At 38.4% G+C, this 20,018-nt stretch overlaps 1 protein-coding gene and 1 pseudogene across 6 annotated transcripts in view; one reads left to right on the top strand and one right to left on the bottom strand.

The window, feature by feature from the left end:
- Positions 1-240: 240 nt before the first annotated feature.
- Positions 241-20,018, bottom strand: part of TBC1D8 (TBC1 domain family member 8) — a 111,925-nt gene continuing 92,147 nt past the window's right edge. For all 6 annotated transcript variants that reach the window (XM_019450839.2, XM_019450886.2, XM_019450960.2 and 3 more), the window contains 5 exons: positions 15,249-15,489; positions 14,639-14,704; positions 3,134-3,223; positions 2,646-2,743; positions 241-1,333 (listed from right to left, as the gene is read on the bottom strand). In XM_019450839.2, coding sequence (XP_019306384.2) covers positions 872-1,333; positions 2,646-2,743; positions 3,134-3,223; positions 14,639-14,704; positions 15,249-15,489 — 957 coding nt within the window. In that variant the 3' untranslated portion in view covers positions 241-871. The remainder of the gene's footprint in view (positions 1,334-2,645; positions 2,744-3,133; positions 3,224-14,638; positions 14,705-15,248; positions 15,490-20,018) is intronic.
- Positions 1,332-13,600, top strand: LOC128773503 (chromobox protein homolog 3-like; annotated as a pseudogene).

Below are 20,018 nucleotides of genomic sequence, written 5' to 3'. Positions count from 1 at the left end.
ATTCAGCCTGAAAGCATTGTGTTGGAGGGATTATATTTCATCAGTGTTTACACCCCTGGTGTTATCAAATGCTGTTGTAAATAGGTACTTCATTTTTGAGCCCCAGGGGTGATGGTACTATACGTAACCACTGTGGGGAGTTGAACACCTACACTATCATAATTTACTGAGAACGCAGACTGGGTGGGGATGATGGTGGAGATACCTCTAGACACAAATAAGTTATAAACAAGGACCAAGTCAATACAAAAGTTTCTTATTAAAAAACTTAGAGGCCAACATTGAAAGCATGGTTTGTACACAACATTTTTGGAAGGACAGAGTACAACCAAATATATTAAAATGGTTTCAATTACCAGCATTGAAACAAAATTAGTGCAAAAGAAAGCCAAATACAATTGCACAGATAGTGGCTCTTGGATCTTGAAAGTGAACTTGATTTGTAACCTCTCCCATTATCCAAGTGAAGAATGAGAGCTTGGGCTTTTGTCTCTGGTTTAGTATGATACATTCAACTCTTCTGTTGCATCTGAGAACGAAATCATACTAGCGTCACAGCAGAAGTGCCCATTTCAGCCAATCTGATGAAAGTGAAACAGCAAGTCACAGCATCAAGGGAACTAATGTATGGATTCCCTATAGCACTGATAGGATCCAACTCATAATTCTCTTAAAGAATAAATAGAAATGCTTGCGGGTTGCATCAGTTCCCCTGGCCACAGTTGTGGCTGTCCGGTTGCTCATCCAGATACCCAGCTTGCAAAATACGCTCAAAATGAATTAGGCTGAAATGAAGATTGAGGGGCTGACCCCTACAAAACAGGTCCAAGGCTTTGGTATGGCTGACTCCTCTCAGTAAACTGCTATCTTGCTACACGTTGCTCAGCTTGAGTTCAGGCTGTGATTGGCGGCTCATTTCAAAAGTTTTGAGACTGTACTGATTGATCTTGGCGTTTTCAAGTTTCGATTTAATGTCCAGTGGCTTTTCAAAAAAGTTTACTAATGACTGTTCAGTCAGAAGTGAAGCTAAAATATGTTCAAGGGAGACAGTCCAGTCCCCTTCTACCTCTTCAGTAAATGTCCGGGAGTCCTGGGGAATCTTCCCAGCGTTGTTGTCTGCAAAAACCAAGTCCTGGTCTGGAGAAAGAGCTGAAGCCCGCAGCTCCTCCCCACCTTCCTGGGAGCAGCTTCCAGAGCTGCTGCTTCTCTGCCCCACTTCCCCAATCTGCAGCAGCAGAGTGGTTACTGTGGCAATGGCTTGATACAACTCGTTTTCTTCTGGATCTTCATGAAACATACTGTACAAAGTTTTACAGAACTGGATAAATTCTCTCTGGAATTAAAAAATACACAGCAACATAACCAGGATAGAAATATAATGTATATATTTTTTAACTTAAAAGTTCTTAGAGAAAACCACATAGCAGTCTTTGAAGCAAATGATAAGATAGTTTGCCTTTCTACTCAGAAAGTACTACCAGTGACTCCAGGGAATTTATAACACAGAAATGTGCTCTTTGTCTATACAGTAACTATTAAGAAAAAATCTGTGCATTCCAGAGGACATGTGCACCCTTTAATCCAAATCAACTTGTAGAAATGGATCCAAAAGCTATAGAGATTTGTTTATAATGATGTTTAAATCTAGGATTTACAACAGAGAGAAAGTTGGAGACTGCTTAAATGTTATGACTAAACAAAATAATGGCTTATTCATCTGATAGGATACCAGGCAGGAACTTAACAGATGTGAAATGACGTAAAACAGTGATGCCTGATGCTTTTTCAAAGTATATACGCATTGCGGCTCAAATGGAGAATCTAATGTGATGAAAGGCACTTCTGGTGGGATTTAGCTATACATTTACTCTAGGAATAGGAACATGGTTGAGACCTAACTTAATAATTTGGGAGAGGGGCACCTGGGTGGCTCAGTCAGTTAAGCATCCGACTCTTGATTTCATCTAAGGTCATGATTTCATGGTTTGTGAGATAGAGCCCCACATCAGAGCCTGCTTGGGATCCTTTCTCCTCTGCTCCCCTGCTCACTCTCAAAATTTTTAAAAATAATTTGGGAGAGCTATTCATGATTTTGAAGTAAATGAAAGCAAGGTATTAAAACAAGCCTACTTTTGTTTATAGTTAAAAGTTGACATCCTGTATATCAGAATGTTAGTACCGGTAGCTCTGGGTGATGGGATTTAACTGGCTTTTTAAAAAATGAGGTAGAGTTGACCTACAGCATTGAAATGTGACTATATCCAAGAGAGAGAATGAAAATTTGAAAGCAACTCCCCAACAGAGTAGAGCAACCCTTCTGAAGTATTCCAGGATATATGAATGCCATGTGTTCTGTGGTCAAAAGAGACCAAGAAACACTTCATGCTGAATTCCTTCTTGAAGGCTCACAGTCCACATTAGCACCAAAAAGACTGATAATCCTATAATAAAGGGACATTTCCAACTTGAAGCCTACATTTCCCAAACTTTGGGAGGAATCCTTTAAACATTTACCTTTTAGTCACCAGTGTTCAGCTCTGATCCTTTGATTATGGTTTTGGAAGTAGGCCCCAGCTCAACTTTCAAGCTTACCTCTCAACAAACTGGCAAAGTGGTTAATTCTCTGCATAGAATAAGGTTCATACCTGGCTCATTTTGGGCAACTCTTTCTCAGTTTTATCTTTTTCTTTGGCTAAATCTTTAATCATCTGCTTCAGCTGTTTCTGATAATCAACTGCATCACCTTGAGACACAGAAAATACAATATATATTTTAAAACTCAGTGAAAGCAAAAAGGAACATGTAGAATGGGGCAGTGAGGGCAGAATTCCACTAAGTATACACAAACTGAAAACAGATTTGAGAGTCTGTTCTACAACTGACCATGAATGGAGTGTGGTAGCTGCATGACAACCCCTCAAACCTTAGGCAAGAGGAATAAACGTGGTGGTTGGGCCGAGGGGCAGTCCCTCAATACACTGCCACTTGAAAGGTTTCTGGCTTCTGAAAGCAGTGGGCTGTTGATTCACAGTATGAAGGGACTAGGTAAGTCCACTTCTAAGAAGAGCTGTGAAGTTTCTTCTAACAATTACAGTGTGTGCCTGCAGGGGAATTAATGAAAAGAAGTACATACCATTTGACTTCCCAAAAACCAGCGGTCTTGATGTCGACAACAGAGGATTCTTTAATGGGGACTGGCTGTCTCGATCATTTTCAGTGAGTGCTTAAAACAAAAAAAAAAATTACGTTGAACAAATTACTGCATGTTAAGCAAAACTGGCCATAATTCAGCTTCTTATGTAATTAAGAACTAAAGGCTAAGCCAATAGCAACCCCTCCCCACCCCCGCACCCTGTGGGCTGCAGTCTTTGCAGGGACTCTGAACTCACCTGTACACCAAGCACTGGATACACAGAGTAAAGAAAACAACAGACCACATAAAGCCTTTTTCTGGATTTACGTAGACAAGATTTTAATTAATGAAATACAAATTCATAGGACATTGCTGATACTGCCCTGGAAAAATGTATGTAGTAAAATCCTATTTTCTAAAACTCAAAATATATGTACGTATATACATACACAGAAATTCTAGAAATACACAAATTTCTGGATGGTGGGATTAGCATTTTAAACTTCATGGCATCTGTTTTCATAGTGAGCATATACTAAGTTTCTAACAAAAACTGAAAAATTGGTGATTACAAAGCATTTTATCATTGCAAGTTTTCTTGAAATATACAAAAATACTCCTAGCAGAATCTTCATTATACTACTGAAAATAGGAAATGGCACAGCCATTTTGAAAAACCATCTGGCAGTTCATCAAAAAGGTAAACACAGAACTACCATTTGACCCAGAAATTCTACCCTTATGTATATACCAAAGAGAAATGAAAACCTACCCACTTAGAAACTTGTACACAAGTTATAGGAGCATTGTTCACAAGAGCCAAGAAGTGGCAATAAACCCAAGTGTTCAATTAATGGGGGGATTAGGACATAATTATCAAATGGAGTATCAAATTCAGTCATGAATAAGCACAGAGACAGGCTATAACATGGATGAACCTTGAAAACTGAGTAAAAGCCACACACAAAATGGCAAATTGCATTATTCCCATTTATAGGAAATACCTAAAACAGGATTCTATAAAGACAAAGCAAAGCAAAATGGATGGGCTGGGAGCAACAGCGAGAGTATGGTCCTTTTTAGGGTGATGAAAATTCCTAAAATTGTGATGATGGTTGTTTAAAGATACTAAAAAACGGGTTTTGTAACTTTAAATGAATGCACTATATGGTATGGGAACCACAGATCAAAAAGCTCTTATAAAAAACAATTCTAGGGGTGCCTGGGTGGCTCAGTGGGTTAAGCCTCTGACTTAATTTCAGCCAGGTCATGATCTCAGTTTGTGAGATTGAGCCCCGCATCCGGCTCTGTGCTGACAGCACAGAGCCTACTTGGGATTCTCATTCATATTCATTCATTCATTCATTCTCTCTCTCTCTCTCTCTCTCTCTCCCTCTCCCTCTCCCTCTCCCTCTCCCTCTCCCTCTCCTTTCTGCCTCTCCCGCATCGAAGTGCACTCACTCCCTCAAAATAAATTAAAAAATTATAAAGAATGAATGGACACAGCAGGATCCTTATATTTACTAGTAAGCCACTCACTGAGAATAAAAGGAAAATTCAGTTGTAATCCAACAAATATCCCCAAGATGGCACCAAAGCCTTGATAAGGTACTCTCCTTCCTACTTGGGAGACATGTTTCTGGGGTTTGGGGGGTGGGAATTGTTTGGGGTTGTTTTAGGTTTGGGGGTTTTATTATAACAGATGTTAAGTCATTTTTCCAGGCTTGCCCAAAAATTCTACACAGTGGCACATGCGAGCATCCACTCACTGAATAGGAGGAAAATCATAATAAACCCTGGATGGTACTTAGGGCAGTCATGATGGAAACAGATTTTTTTAGGTAATAGCTGCTAGAAGATGTCAAGAGGATATTGGGTCTCTAAGAGGTGAAATGTGTACACAAGTCACTAAAAAATTGCTCTAACAGAAGAATAATACAAATGTTATGGGAGCATAGAGAGGAATGGTTAATTCAAGAGGAGGGTGAGTGTCTAGAAAGGAGACAGGTAAAGAATCAATGAAAAAACTCATTGTTACCTATGCTCCGAAGTATACAATGCATTAAGGGAAAGTAGTAAAGGTTGTTTACAATCTTTAAATGTACTTTCCACCTTCTTAAATGAGGTATCTGAACTCTCATAAATGTTTCATAAACATTTTTACATTCTGATGCGTAACTTGTAATTCAAGACTATAAATGAAATAAGAGACATTTCTATTAAAGTTTTCATTGTGTCTCGCTTCAAGTATAGCACAAGTTAAAATATCTTGAAGGATTTACATTTGCAGTCTATCTCAAACTTTTATCTTAATGTGGTAGATACCTTCATGACTTCAATAAATGCCACCAGCAGGAAAGTCTGTTCTCTGGCTTCAAGGACTTCATCGTCATCACCACTGCTATCTTTGTCCCTTTCTAAATGGGATTCTTGTGGAGGGGAAAAGCTAGTTCTATTGTATCTTAGCTCTGGTGGAAGAGTACATACACTGCTTTCAATACAGTTTGGTTTTCAGATGCAGTTGAGACACTACAGTCATCAAAATAATACCATTCTCCTATTTTTTCTTGCAAAAACAGAATAGTGCCTTCCTAGCCCTCCACAGTGGTTGAAAACAGCAAATTATAGCAGCTAGGACTTGCAATTAATTAGGAATTCCAATATATCCAACCAAGTCTTTGATAGGAAAGCTAAGTAAAGTATCCAACTTGGGTCTCAGATATCTAAGAAAATCACTGAAGGGGCACCTGGGTGGCTCAGTTGGTTAAGCAGCCGGCTTCGGTTCAGATCATGATCTTATGGTTCTGTGAGTCTGAGCTCCACATCAGGCTCTCTGCTGCCAACACACAGCCCACTTCAGATCCTTTGTCTCCCTCTCCCTCTGTTCCTCCCTTGCTCATCCTCTCTCTCTCAAAAATTAATAAACATTAAAAAAAATTTTTAAATGAAATTAAAAGAAAAACACATGATGTAAACAAGTACTGGATGCTATGATCAAATCCATTTTCCTAGTGGCTTGACAATTTGGGTAATACCAAAGATCTTCAGTACCCAGCTCTTCTAAAAGGTTCAATGCAATATTACGATTTCACAAAAGATGTTTTCGGAGGTGTGTACACCACATTTTTCATATTTTTCAAAATCCTCTTTTGGTATTTTAAACTCCAGTCGAAAGAAGAGATCTTTCGTCTAGCTTAAGCTATCACCAAAATGAATGTGCATGGTATAATTTCTGATGTCGTTATCAATGCTGCTTAAGTTGTTAAACTAGAATGTAATCTTATCATTTTAGTGTGTCCTGTGAAAAGCTGACCTTTGTAAGTTTGCTTGGTATGTCATCCATTATCAGAATCATCTCAAAGAGACTATATCCATTCTCTGAGAGAAGTTCCTGATCTTAGCTGGATTCATCAATTAGCTCATCTGTTTCCACTTCATTTGGTGAATCCTCTTCATGTGTGCCATTTGAGCCATTTCCATTAATAATTTGGTCCTTAAGGCAGTGTGTCTTTCAGTTTCTTGGATTTTAATAGATCCTTTGACATATTAACACATTCTCAAAAGCAGTAGATTATATAGAGTTTATCATCAGTATTGTTTCTTAGTATAACCATAAGAAAAGGCTAAGCAAAAAGTGGAGAACCAATATGGTGGGTGTAACTTGGGTGCCAGACTTTTCTCTTAGGCAAACCATGGTCGTCACATGTTCCATTGTCTTTGGTCCTGTTGATGTTAATTTCACACACATAACATCCATTTCACAATACTGCTAAGGTTTTTATCCACAGTGACTACAGTATGAAATCTGTGATTGTATATGTCCATTCCTATCATCTGCCAATACTCTTGACAAAGCAGACAATGTCATACAAAGATCTTGTGTATTTCTAATTGTACTGCATAGGTTTAGAAAGGGGATCCATTCTAAGTAAACAAACTTCAAAGATACATTCTTTTACCATAAGTGATGAAATAAAATATTTTGTCAAGTAACAAAATGGATCTAATGGTACTGAAATGTTAGAATACTTAGGATTTTTTTTTAAATGTTTACTTATTTTTGAGAGAGGGAGACAGAGAGACAGAGCGTGAGTGTGGGAGGGCCAGAGAGAGGGAGACACAATCGGAAGCAGGCTCCAGGCTCTGAGCTGTCAGCACAGAGCCCAACGCGTGGCTCGAACTCACAGACTATGAGATCATGACCTGAGCCGAAATCGGAGGCCCAACCAACTGAGCCACCCAGGTGCCCCAGGACTTCTTAATATTAGTTATCATACCACTATTTATATTGAAATGGTTACATGCAATTCCTGATTAGGACTTTTAAATAATGATCTCTTCAAAACAGGCTGCCACTATTACTGAAAACTGAACAAAAGGTGGAAGCAAGTGTCATTACCGAGAATTTGAATGTTCAAGTGTTTTTTATTTTATGTAAAGCATGAAACATCACACAGCTTCACCCTTACTGACAAATATATTACTGAATTTTTTTTGGCTAATATGACTGGATTTTGACCCCTTTTAAAAATTTTTTATATCAAATATTCTAAAATAACAAAGCTTTTCCTCTTTTGTACACAGATACTGCTATATTTGTCTACAGTTAGGTTTCAGATTTCAAATTCTAACACTGACTATCACTGAGAAGCATTGCTAACATCATTCTTGGTTGAATTTTTGCTTTGAATCCATACTTTGTTGCTACATGTTAATATATTTTCAAGTGTGCTTTCAATTTTCAATTAAGTTCATTCAGGTCTTCAACTTGAAATCCTTTTTAAAATAACCATCTTTAACCAAATGGCAAATTGGAATTATCTGTAAGATTTTTCCTTTTAACTCCACTTCTTTACAAAACCCTTTCTTTGGACAGCAAATTCACTTGTGTGTTTAAGTCCTCAAAAAGAAACCTATTTCTTCACGTAAAGCTGAACACAAGACTGGAGCAGCTCAAATTCTATTGGATTTAACACTTTAAGATCATTTAATGTGGATCCAGACCAGCAGGACCCCCAGGGGAGAGCTGCTCTGCAAACATAACGTATTCCCTGAATCTTGGCATCTCTAGGAGCTGGGGGCATAAGCTGCCCCCTCACTATGCTCCTTTACAGAAAGCCTCCAGTGTCTCATTTGTTTGTGCTCATTTACCATTTCCAATAGAGCATTCTTGGTAGCTTGCTTTGATGCTTCTAACGAATCTGATGTTCCAGAAAATGGTCTTCTGGAAGTCCAATTAGTATAATTCACTGAGCAAAATGACCAATATCTGTAGATTTATCAGTCTGCAATGAAAACTCCCAATTTAATAATCTTCTGGAATACTGTTCATCTGTACGTCACCTGATAAGGCATCAAATCATCTGGACTATTTCTCTTCTATTTCCTCTGCTAAACAAACAGTGTTGTAATCACTATAGAGCCAATAAAGGGAGCTCTTCTGGAACTGAGACCCTGGGCTTAGCACTTTCTTGCTTCCTGAGTTGCATCAGATACCTTTGTAAGCGAGCTCACAAAATCCCTTTGCCTCCCATAATACCCTTGCAAAGTTACAAGCAAGAGCTCTGCACAAGGTGGGTGTGTAGGGCCCAGGGGCTGTTGTGCTTTGTTTGGTACCATGCCTCCCTCATCTGGCAAATGAGGCCTTACTCTCTGAGGGTACAAATTCAAACTTGCAATCCTCAGTATACCTCCTCCTAATTAACAAGACTCTTCATTTACCTCCCTAGTGTGTGTGTTCCACCTTTACTCAAAAAGTTATGATGGGAAGTATGTGTTAAAATTAAATTTAAATTAAAAATACCTCAATGTATTGTGGATCTTTATGGCCTTAACAAATTGATACCTAAATAGGTTTTAGGTTGTCTGCATTATTAAGACTTTTATTTCTTTGTGTCAAAAATTCCAATGTTAAATATAGGTAAGCGAAATAACATATATCAAATCTCAATTTGCACTTAATTAAAAATTTTAAATTTGGAGTCATATAATATAAATGTTACAATCCCATACATTCAAAAAGTTTTTGAAAAGTTGATTTTCAAAAGCCATGAAGGTCTACAAATGTCTTTTAATGAACTAATAATTAAAACATGGCTTTTGGAAATAAACAATTTTGAAACAAGTTCAATATGAAGCTAGATCAAGAATCAAATATCAGCCTCAAATGATAATATCAAAAACCAGTAAGTTTAAAGATATATTACACTACGATCAAATGGGATTTATTCCCAGGATGCAAGGGCAGCTTAATGTTCCCAAATCAACATGATACATCCTATCAACAAGAGAAAGTATAAAAACCATATGATAATTTCAATAGTTGCAGAAAAAGCATTTGACAGAGTACAATATCCATTCATAATAAGAACTCTCAACTAGACCTAAAGTAGGTCTAGAGGGAACATACTTCAACATAATAAAGGCCTTATGAAAATATGAAAAACCCACAGCTAACATCATACTCTGGGGAAACACTAAGAGTTTTTCCCCCAAGGTCAGGGAAAAAACAAGGATGTCCACTCTCACCACTTTTACAACATAGTACTGGAAGTTCTAGCCACAGCAATCAAAAACAAAGAAATAAAAGGCATCCAAATCGGTAAGGATGAATTCAAATTTTCACTATGTTTAGACGATATCATACTATATAGAGAAAACCCCAAAGGCCACCAAAAAACTACTAGAACTGATAAATGAATTCGGTAAAGTCACAGGATACAAAATCAGTATACAGAAATCTGCATTCCTATACATTGATAATAAAGCAGCAGAAAGTGAAATTAAGAAAACAATCCCCAGACCCGGGACCCAGAGCAGCTCACAGGTGGTAAACAATAGCTCTTCAAGTCTGCAATAAAAAATGGCCTCCAATAAACCTACATTGCAAAAAATGAGAAAGAGAACGGAAAGAGTAAAAAAGAAGAGGCAGGGCCTGAAGAATTTGTGATGAGAATAGTACTGGGCCGACGTGTAGTGAACAGGAAAGTGGAGTACTTCCTGAAGGGGAAGGGATCTATAGATGCTGACAATACTTGGGAACCTGCAGAAAATTTAGATTGTCCAGAGTTAACTGAAGCATTTCTTAATTCTCAAAAGCTGGTAAAGAAAAAGATGGCACAAAAAGAAAATCTTTATCTGACAGGGAATCTGATGATAGCAAGTCAAAGAAGAGAAGAGATGCTTTTGCCAAAGGTCTTGATCCCAAATGAATAATTGGTGCCACAGACAGCAGTGGAGATTTCATGTTTCTCATGAAATGGAAAGATTCAGATGAGGCAGGCTTGGTGCTGGCAAAAGAGGCAAATATGAAGTGTCCTCAGATTGTAATTGCTTTTTATGAAGACAGACTAACTTGGCATTCTTGTCCAGGAGATAAGCTCAGTAACTGTTTGCATTGTTTTTTATATACATTTATACATATGTAAAATCCGGGTCTTGGTTTTTTGATTTATTAGTGTGAAGAAATAACATTCTAATGAAAATCAAGTTTCACATGTTTGTTTTGAAGTAGTATTGGGGGGAGTTGTTGGGGGTTTTCCATCTATACCACTGGGTATTCTGGGCAAATGAAAGCTTCCTTTATCAGAAAGGAATATTTAAGAATATGGTATATTATTCCCCTGCTTTAGACAACACATTTTCTAAATGTTGGGGGAAGTCTTCATAGTTGTTACTCAATCAGAACTTTTTGTTAACTCCTATATGCCTAAGGACCACTCTGGGTTTTTTTTGTTTATTTGGGTTTTTTTTGTGTGTGTGTATACTTAAAATACATATGTAAATGGTTTTCTTTTTTTTTTTTCCTTCCTTTTTTTAACATTCCCCAAAATAAAAACAGCATTTTATAACCATGGATAAGCTCATGTTTCTGGGATGCCATCATTTTTAGCAACCTAAGAAATAAATTGTTTAAATTGACATTTTTCCTGAAGCCTTAACCTTTAAAATTTTGTAATTAATTGTGCCGTTTTAAAAAAAATGTAAGCAATTTAAATGGGACAATTTGAAAAGCCATATCAGAATCCATATCTACATTCATACAAATGCAAGTTTATTTGCAAGATCCCTGAAAGGAAAATTTTATCACTACCAACAGTTCCCCACCCAATGAGAAAACTAGACAAGTCCTGGTGTGTTTTAATTAATTAAGCTAAACTTAGTTAAGTGAACATTTAAAGCTTCCTTCTAGTGACCTTTTCCTTTTCAAGAAATTGAAATCCCTGTGCTGTAATAAGTGGTCATGATTCATGGAATCTTTAACACTTCGTTCATGGAAACCTAATCATAATCAGATGGTTAGAGATGTTGGCAATTTAGCACCTTCTGGAATAAATGGGGGGACAAACGTCTGTAATCTAAATTCTTGACCTGTGTGTTTCGTCTTTACCCCAACTCATTCCTTACATGTAAGCTTAATCTTCTCAGTATTTGAGTTACTGGTTCAGCAGAAACCAGGAGAAGCAGTACCTTTGTAGTCAGAATGTTATCCAACTGTATATTGTTTACTTTATTGTAAATACTGGTAAACAGTGGTCAATAAATAGTTTTATATGCCTTAAAAAAAAAAAAAAAGGAAAACAATCTCATTTACAATTGCATCAAAAATAAAAAGATACCTAGGAATAAATGTAACCAAGGAGGTGAAAGACTGGTACTCTGAAAACTATAAAACATTGATGAAAAAAATTTAAGACAACACAAAGAAATGGAAAGACATTCCATGCTCATAGGCTAGAAGAACAAATATTGTTAAAATGTCCATACTACCCAAAGCAATCTACAGATTTAATGCAATCCCTATCAAAATACCAACAGCGTTTTTCACAGAACTGGAACAAACAATCTTAAAATGTGTATGGAACCATAAATGACCCTGAACAACTAAAGCAATCTTGAAAAAGAAAAACTGGAGGTACCCAATTGCAGATTTCAAGTTATAGTACAAAGCTATAGTAATCAAAATAGTATGGTACTGGCACAAAAACAGACACATATAGGTCAATGGACAGAATAGAAAATCCAGAAATAAACCCACAATTATATGGTCGATTAATCTTCAACAAACGAGGAAAGAATATCCAATGGGAAAAAGACAGTCTCTTCAACAAATGGTGTTGGGCAAACTGGACTATTTTCTTTCACCATACACAAAAATAAACTCAAAATGGATTAAAGACCTATAAGTGAGACATGAAACCATAAAAATCCTTGAAGATAGCACAGGCAGTAATTTCTCTGACGTCAGCCATAGAAACATTTTTCTAGATATGTATCCTCAGGCAAGGGAAACAAAAGCAGAAATAAACTGTTAGACTACATCAAAATAAAAAACTTCTGCACAGCAAAGGAAACAATCAGCAAAAACAACAAAACAAAAGGCAACTTATGGAATGGGAGAAGATACTTGCAAATGATGTAGCTGATAAAGGGTAAGTATCCAAAATATATAAAGAACTTACACAGCACCCAAAAAACAAATAATCCATTAAAAATGGGCATAAGAAATGAACAGAAATTTCTCCAATGAAGACATCCAGATGGCGAACAGACACATCAAAAGGTGCTCAACATCATCATCATCATCAGGGAAATACAAATCAAACCTATAATGAGCTACCACCTCACATCTGTCAGAATGGCTAAAATCGACAACACAAGAAACAAGTGTTGATGAGGATGTGAAGAAAAAGGAACGCTTGTGCACTGTTGGTGGGAATGCAAACTGGTGCAGCCACTGTGGAAAACAGTATGGTGGTTCGTCAAAAAATTAAAAATAGAACTATGATCCAGTAATCGCACTGCTGGGCATGTACCCTGAAAATACAGCAACACTAATTCAAAGGGATACATGCACCCCTATGGTATAGCAGCATTATCGACAACAACCAAATTATGGAAGCAACCCAAATGACCCCTGACTGATGAATGGATAAAGATGTGGTATATATACACAATGGAATATTACTCAGCTATAAGAAAGAATGAAATCTTGCCATTTCAACAACATGGATGGAGTTAGAGAGTATAATACTAAGTGAAATAAGTCTGTCAGAGAAAGACAAGTACCATATGATTTCACTCATATGTGGAATTTAAGAAACAAAACAAACAAGCAAAGGGGGAAAAAAAGAGAAAACCAACAGACTCTTAACTATAGAGAACAAACTCATGGGTGCCAGGAGTGGGGGAGGGAGATGGGTGAAATCTGTGATGGGGATTAAGGAGTGCACTTGTTGTGATGAGCACTGAGTAATGTATAGAAGTGTTGAATCACTATATTGTACACCTGAAACTAAAAACCCTATGTTAACTATACTGCAATAAAAATAAAACACTTAAAAGATATTTAAAAAATGAGAACTCCATCATGACTATCTTTGCAACTTTTCTGTAAATTTAAAATTATCCCAAAATAAAATGCTTATTTAAAAATTAAGATGAAATAAATGAATGAAATACAATCAATCACATGTCCTATTTAGCAATACTAGATACAGATGATTGTGAAAAGAGTGACAGCGATGATAATAAGGGAATAATTATGCACGTCTTCTATGTTAGTAGGAATACATTTGTGAAAAATAAAGGCAAATTCAAGAACAAAAGTCACTAACTTATACTGGCATAAAAGGCAAAAAACTTCACTGATGCTAAGCCATTTGCAGTAAAATAATAATGAGCCTGTGGGGAGGTGGAGGAGGAGCTGGGTGGCTGCTACAGAATGTTCCCTGGGGATACTGTAGAGCATATATTATATGCCAGTTCGGTAATGGCTCAATTCAGGAAGTGTACCCAAAAACCCCACAAATTATGTCCACCCACATTTCCAACTTTTGTAGAGGTGTTAGTTGTAAAAGGCACCAGGATCTCATGGCCCTAAAAATTCCCTTCCTAGTCTCCCTCGTTGGGAAGTCCTGTCAGAGCCCCATCCAACACCAGAACCATATGGCCCTGGGTCCAGAAACCATCTTGGCATTACTAACCCACCTCTATGAGTTTCAAAGATCCAAGGAATACCTTACGGTTAAAGCCACGTAATACCTCATAGGTATCAAAACTGATTTCTTTGTTACTGGTTACCACTGCTTAAACTTGAGAGAAGCGGGGTCTTACCTGCTGGAAAAATGATACGGTCCTTCAAAAGAGTAGGCTAAAATAACCATCTATTAAGGCAACCAGGGTCTGCTGCCCCACACATTTCACAGACCAGCAGTTCCCAGCATGTTGTCTTCAGAACTAGTGAGTCGGAAACTCTGGAGCGGGGCCCAGGAACCAGTGTTTTAACAAGCCCTCCAGCTGATTCTGATGCATGCTGAAGTTTGGGAACCACTACCATAGGCCATACAGTACAGTACTGAAAATCTGTTACCAGTAACCCCAAACTAGAAACATCTGTGGACTCAAGTCTAAATGAAATTTTAAATGAGAACTTAAGAGTCATGCCCAAAGCTTCTTTGTGTCAAAGCAGAACAGAGCCTAAATTTTTTCCTTAGTATTTCTTACCTGGAGGGATATGAAGTCTATATAACAGCTTAATTTTCTCATTCATTTCTCCATTATACATAACATCTGCAAAAACAGAAAAGAGACTGAGTATATGCAAATGGTTAAAGTACATTTGTCATGACACAAACTCACTGTGGGGAGAGAACTTAGTAAGGTCAATACTTGTTGACCCAATACCTCGTTGCCGCTACCCCCAGACACACTATGTTTGAAATGAAAATGTAAAAGGTAGCGATTGGTCACTATTGACCGGTAAGATAACCTCGTGAACTTTGGCCTCATACAGTCTGAAAGATTTTAACTTTTTGTGCAAGACTTAGGAACGTGGCTCCTAACAGGCCACCACCACACCCTGGGTACCGGAGGAGAACAAGGGCAATGACCTTGTATGTTGACAGTGTGGGCCCTTCTCACCCTCCTTAAGGAAGCATAAAATTAGACATGAGAGGAGCCTGCAGAGTGGTTTCTAAAATCACAAAATCATGTCAGGCCCGTGCCCAAATACATTTCATCGTGTGGTCTGCCTGCTCCACAGTCCACCTTGTCTTGTGTTCATGGACTCCCGTCCCAAATTAACTTGCCACGGTGAAGACCCACAGAGTCCTACCGAGACAGCTCACAAATGCTTTGAATTCGATCAGATGATCCATGTTGTCATCCAGGAGCCTGAAAGTCCTTTCAGCGAGGATCTCCGTGTGGGCCCCACAGGTCCAGGGCGAGACAAGCTGAAACAGGTGTGTAAACTGCCGGACGTCTATGCGGTACTGCTCTGCATAGGGCCTGCTGGGGTCGTGGCGTGGGGCCACCGGCCTGGGCTGCTCCCAGTAGCAGCTCATCATGTGTTCTCTCTTAAAACAAGAGAGAGGGATCTTTGAGAGATGGTGGTCCCTGGAGGAGCCTGCATGCTTACAAGCCACGGTCCACACAGCCCTCTCTCAGGACTCACCTGGCCTTGGAAAATATGTATTGAATAAGCAATATTATAACACAAGTGAAAACAATTAAAGCACTTGCAATCTCATTACTCTAACCAGACATGCAAAACATTTCCCTTGTTACCTTCTTGTACTTCTTACCCACATGAATATGTAATTTTGACCTCTTTTTCTAAGGTTACTTTTTTCATGGTAGCAAACTACACCTAACAAAATTTACGGTTTTAACCATTTTAACCATTTTTTCAGTGTGTACTTTAGCTGCCATAGTGTTAATTCTAGGAGACCTAATTTTTATTCTATTGTCTCATAAAATCACACCTGAAAACGACAAAGCGCTAACTAAACAAGTCTACAGAATACAGCAGAAACCAGTAGCATGGGTTGCCTGTCAGGAGGGAAAACGGGTGGGGACCCCAATGTAGAACCAAGTCCTTTTACTGCATATTTGCTTACAGGTTTTGAATTTTGAACCAAATGACTATATTAACAATTCAAAAAAACCAGGAAAAAAAAAGGGACTCAAAGTCTTAGGACTATACCAACAACTACAGCAATCAAAACTGGCCCTGTCCCTGAGGCTCGCCTCTTTAGGACCATCTTTTACACCCATACTAAATCACCTCCTGGGGCATCTCGACTCATAGAAATGGCTCCCAGTGACTGCAGGGTTCTTCACAATTTCACTGCCCTCCACCTGTAAGAGTGGCACAGACACAAGTGTGGATGCTGTAATACGCAAGCACGTATCCTTGGATGAAAACCAAAATGCCATTTCTAATTTTACTGTTGTGTTGGTTGGCAGCCGAATTCTTCAAATAGTCTTTGTAGAATTGTGAAAGATGCCACAGGAACTTTTCAGTGTGAAACAAAGGTCTAATGAATTTCCATTCCTAAAAGCCCCAGACATACTATGAAATTCCATGTACATTTGTGCATCCTGTGATGCTAAACACCCACAGAATCCTGCCAAGAAAACAATTACAATAAGCAAACCAAGGACTTGGCACTGTTGGACCTCATTAGTGGAACTGAATTTTGAAAAAATCAAAAACACTTTAGCAATACAGGCTACAGTTTGGTTTGTGTATCCCTGAGGAACTCATCCTACAGAAACTGCAGCACCGGTGTCCAGATAAAGGCACAGATTGCTCAGGGCAGCAGTTTATAAAGCAGCAAAAAACTGGAAACTTCAATGCCTCTCGATAGGTAAATGGTTAAGTAAATTATGGTTCAACCCTACGGTGAAACTGTACAGCTATTTTAAAACATTTTTTAATGTTTTTATTTATGTTTGAGAGAGACAGAGACAGTGTGAGTGGGGGAGGGGGAGAGAGGGAGACACAGACTCTGAAACAGGTTCCAGACTCTGAGCTGTCAGCACAGAGCCCAATGTGGGGCTCGCATTCACGAACTGTGAGATCATGACCCGAGCTGGTGGGACACTAAACTGACCCACCCATGTTCCCTGAAACTGTACAGCTATTTTTTACATGAGAAAAGATCTGTATATATTATCTATAAACATATCCATGATAAAAAAACTGCAGGCTAACATGTAGCATAATCTGTTATGTGCGGAAAAAAATGTGTGTGTGTGTGTGTGTGTGTGTGTGTGTGTGTGTGTGTGTGAGAGAGAGAGAGAGAGAGAGAGAGAGAGAGAGAGAGAAAGACATAGTATAAAAGGGGAAAAAAATCAGGAAAGATACTCACCAATTTGTTAATAGGAATTACCTGTACAAGGGTAGGACTGCAGGTGGAGACAGGATGAGACCCTTTCATTTTTGCTTAAAAGTTTCTTTTTTTTTTTTTTTTTGGGAAGAATAGGTATAATTTTATTTTCTTTGTTTTGTGATTTTTAATTAAAAGTTGAAAATAAGTCTTAACCAGAATGTGGAAGCAAGCAAAATATTAAAGAGACCAAATAAACTTTTAAAAATTTATTTTGAGTAAGAAAGAGCAAGAGCAAGGTGGGGGGGGGTTGGGCAGAGAGTGGGGGAGAGGGAGAATCTCAAGCAGACTCTATGCTGCCAGTGCAAAGCCCACTATGGGGCTCAAACCCACAAATCAGGAGATCATGACCTGAGCCAAAATTAAAAGTCATACACTTAACCAACTGAGCTACCCAGGTGCCCCCAAATATTATTAAACAGCCTGATAATTCATTCAAGAGTGAATGAATTTAACAGATCATTAATAACAGCAGGTTTATGGAATACATAAATAACTGTTTTTCAGGTCTTTGGTGTTTCCAGAAATATTCTGTGACACCAAGTTTGTATTATATTGTTCACATCTTACTGGGGTAAGATTAATGATACTATTCTCAATTTGAGAGAATAGGAGACAGACATCACAAATCTGAATTTATATAATTTGAAAGACTGCTTTACAACACGGATGGACCATGAAGGCATTATGCTAAGTGAAATAAATCAGGCAGGAAAAAAAAGAAAAATATTGTATCGATCTCAATCTTATGTGTAATCTAAAAACAAAACGCTAAACTCGGAAAAAGAAATCAGACTTGTGGTTCTCCGAGGCTGGGGTGAGGAGTGGGGGAACTGGGTGAAGTGGCCAGAAGGTACAAATTTCCAGTTATAAGAAGCACTAGGGATGTAATGTATGACGTGACGACTATAGTTAAGGGCTATATGGTATACTTGAAAGTTGCTAAGAGAGTGGATCCCAAAGTTCTCATCACAAGGAAAAAAAAAATTCTTAAGCTTACTGTAGTAATCACCTGACAATATACATAAGTCAAGTCATCATGCTGCATGCTTTAAACTTACAGTGCTGGATGCTGGTCATATCAATAAAACTAAAAGAAAAAAATTGCATTCAAACCTTAAAAAACTGCTTTAAATTACCAATAAAAATAGATTTCATTAAGTATCAACCACATGGTTCATCTTGAATAGGAAAGAGTATGTAATGAAGACGGTCAGAGCTACTGCTTGTTAACACAGAAGGATCATGCCCATTCATTCCAGGCTTAGGGAAGGATGCAGTGAAGTTATGGAACAGACTCCTTATTAATAACCTATCATGTATTTATAAAGCAATGGAAGGGTATCTCTATGTGAACCTTTCCCTGAGAAAATGAAATTCTGACTGAAAAGACCAGAGGTGTATGTAAAACCCAACTGGAGAACATTATACCCCACACAGTACTTAGGCAAGTATTAGGACACATGACGTCAGGCTATGAAAGCCAAGGGAATTCAGAGAAGGCCAGAAGCATGGAGAGAAAGGACAGTCTGACAGGGCTCTTACGTGGTGGGGCACATGCAGACTCTGGGCCCAGAAGCACTGGAGCGAGTACATAAAAGTGCTGTACAACGCAATCAGACACCATGATTATCATGCTATTTTCCTGCAATTTCCTTTGGAAGTGTATCTTAAAAAAATATTTTGTATTTATAGTTCTTAAGTTTCTATTTGTAGTTAGTCCTAAGAGTTGGAAAGCTAACTACAAATAAAATTTCATTAAGTACCAAACACATCGTTCACAGGAAAGACAGAAATAGGAAAACAGCTCTACCTTCTTTAAATACTCTTTGTATTAAAGATGAACATGGCGGGGCGCCTGGGTGGCTCAGTCGGTTAAGCATCCAACTTCAGCTCAGGTCATGATCTTGCAGTTTGTAAGTTCGAGCCCCGCATGGGGCTCTGTGCTGGCAGCTCAGAGCCTGGAGCCTGCTTCAGATCCTGTGTCTCCCTCTCTCTCTCTACCCCTCTCCTACTCATTCTCTCTCTCTCTCTCTCAAAAATAAATAAACATTAAAAAAAATTAAAAAAAAAAAAAGATGAACATGGCTAGTACTTAATGAATTTTACTCATTTAAACCAATCTTTTAAATTATAGAAATTCAGATTTGTGTCAGGTCTTAGACCGAGAACAGTTAGCCTTAAATAAACGAAATACTTTCACGCTAAACAACACACTTGTCTACCTGTCTTTATGTTTCTAGTATTCCCTATTTTTCCTCCTCGAAAGTCGAAGAGAGGTGGGGGCTTGGGACACCAGTAACCTTTGACTTCATATTTTCTCTTCTCAACAGAGGAAACTATCAAACTTGAAGACAGGGGATGTTCACAGAAGACACGGATCTGAGAAGTCCTCCCTATACATCCTGCTCACTAGGAACGAGGGTGCCAGGACTCTAGGCCAACAGCCATTTCAGTGACTGCAGGCAAATATGCCACGACAGATGTGCACAAGGTTCAGACCACCTCTACTGCTCTGCTTAGAAGCACCTGACGTGTAGCTTAGTACTATTTCCATCAGTTTGACAATCTGAGTTCAGGAAGGACAGCAGCTCAGAGTCCCCACCAGGAAGGGTCCTGGAAGCCAGACTCCAGACTTGCTTTCTCCAACTGTCCTTTCTTTCTCCCCCTTCGCTGCCATAGTGTCAGGTGTGGGTCACCTAAATCCTGCC

The sequence above is a fragment of the Panthera pardus genome, unplaced genomic scaffold (assembly GCF_024362965.1).
Source record: "Panthera pardus isolate Hobbes unplaced genomic scaffold, ASM2436296v1 HiC_scaffold_25, whole genome shotgun sequence".
Classification (NCBI taxonomy): Eukaryota; Metazoa; Chordata; class Mammalia; order Carnivora; family Felidae; genus Panthera; species Panthera pardus.
Note: the sequence above shows the minus strand (reverse complement) of the source record. Positions and strands in the feature narration are given on the sequence as shown.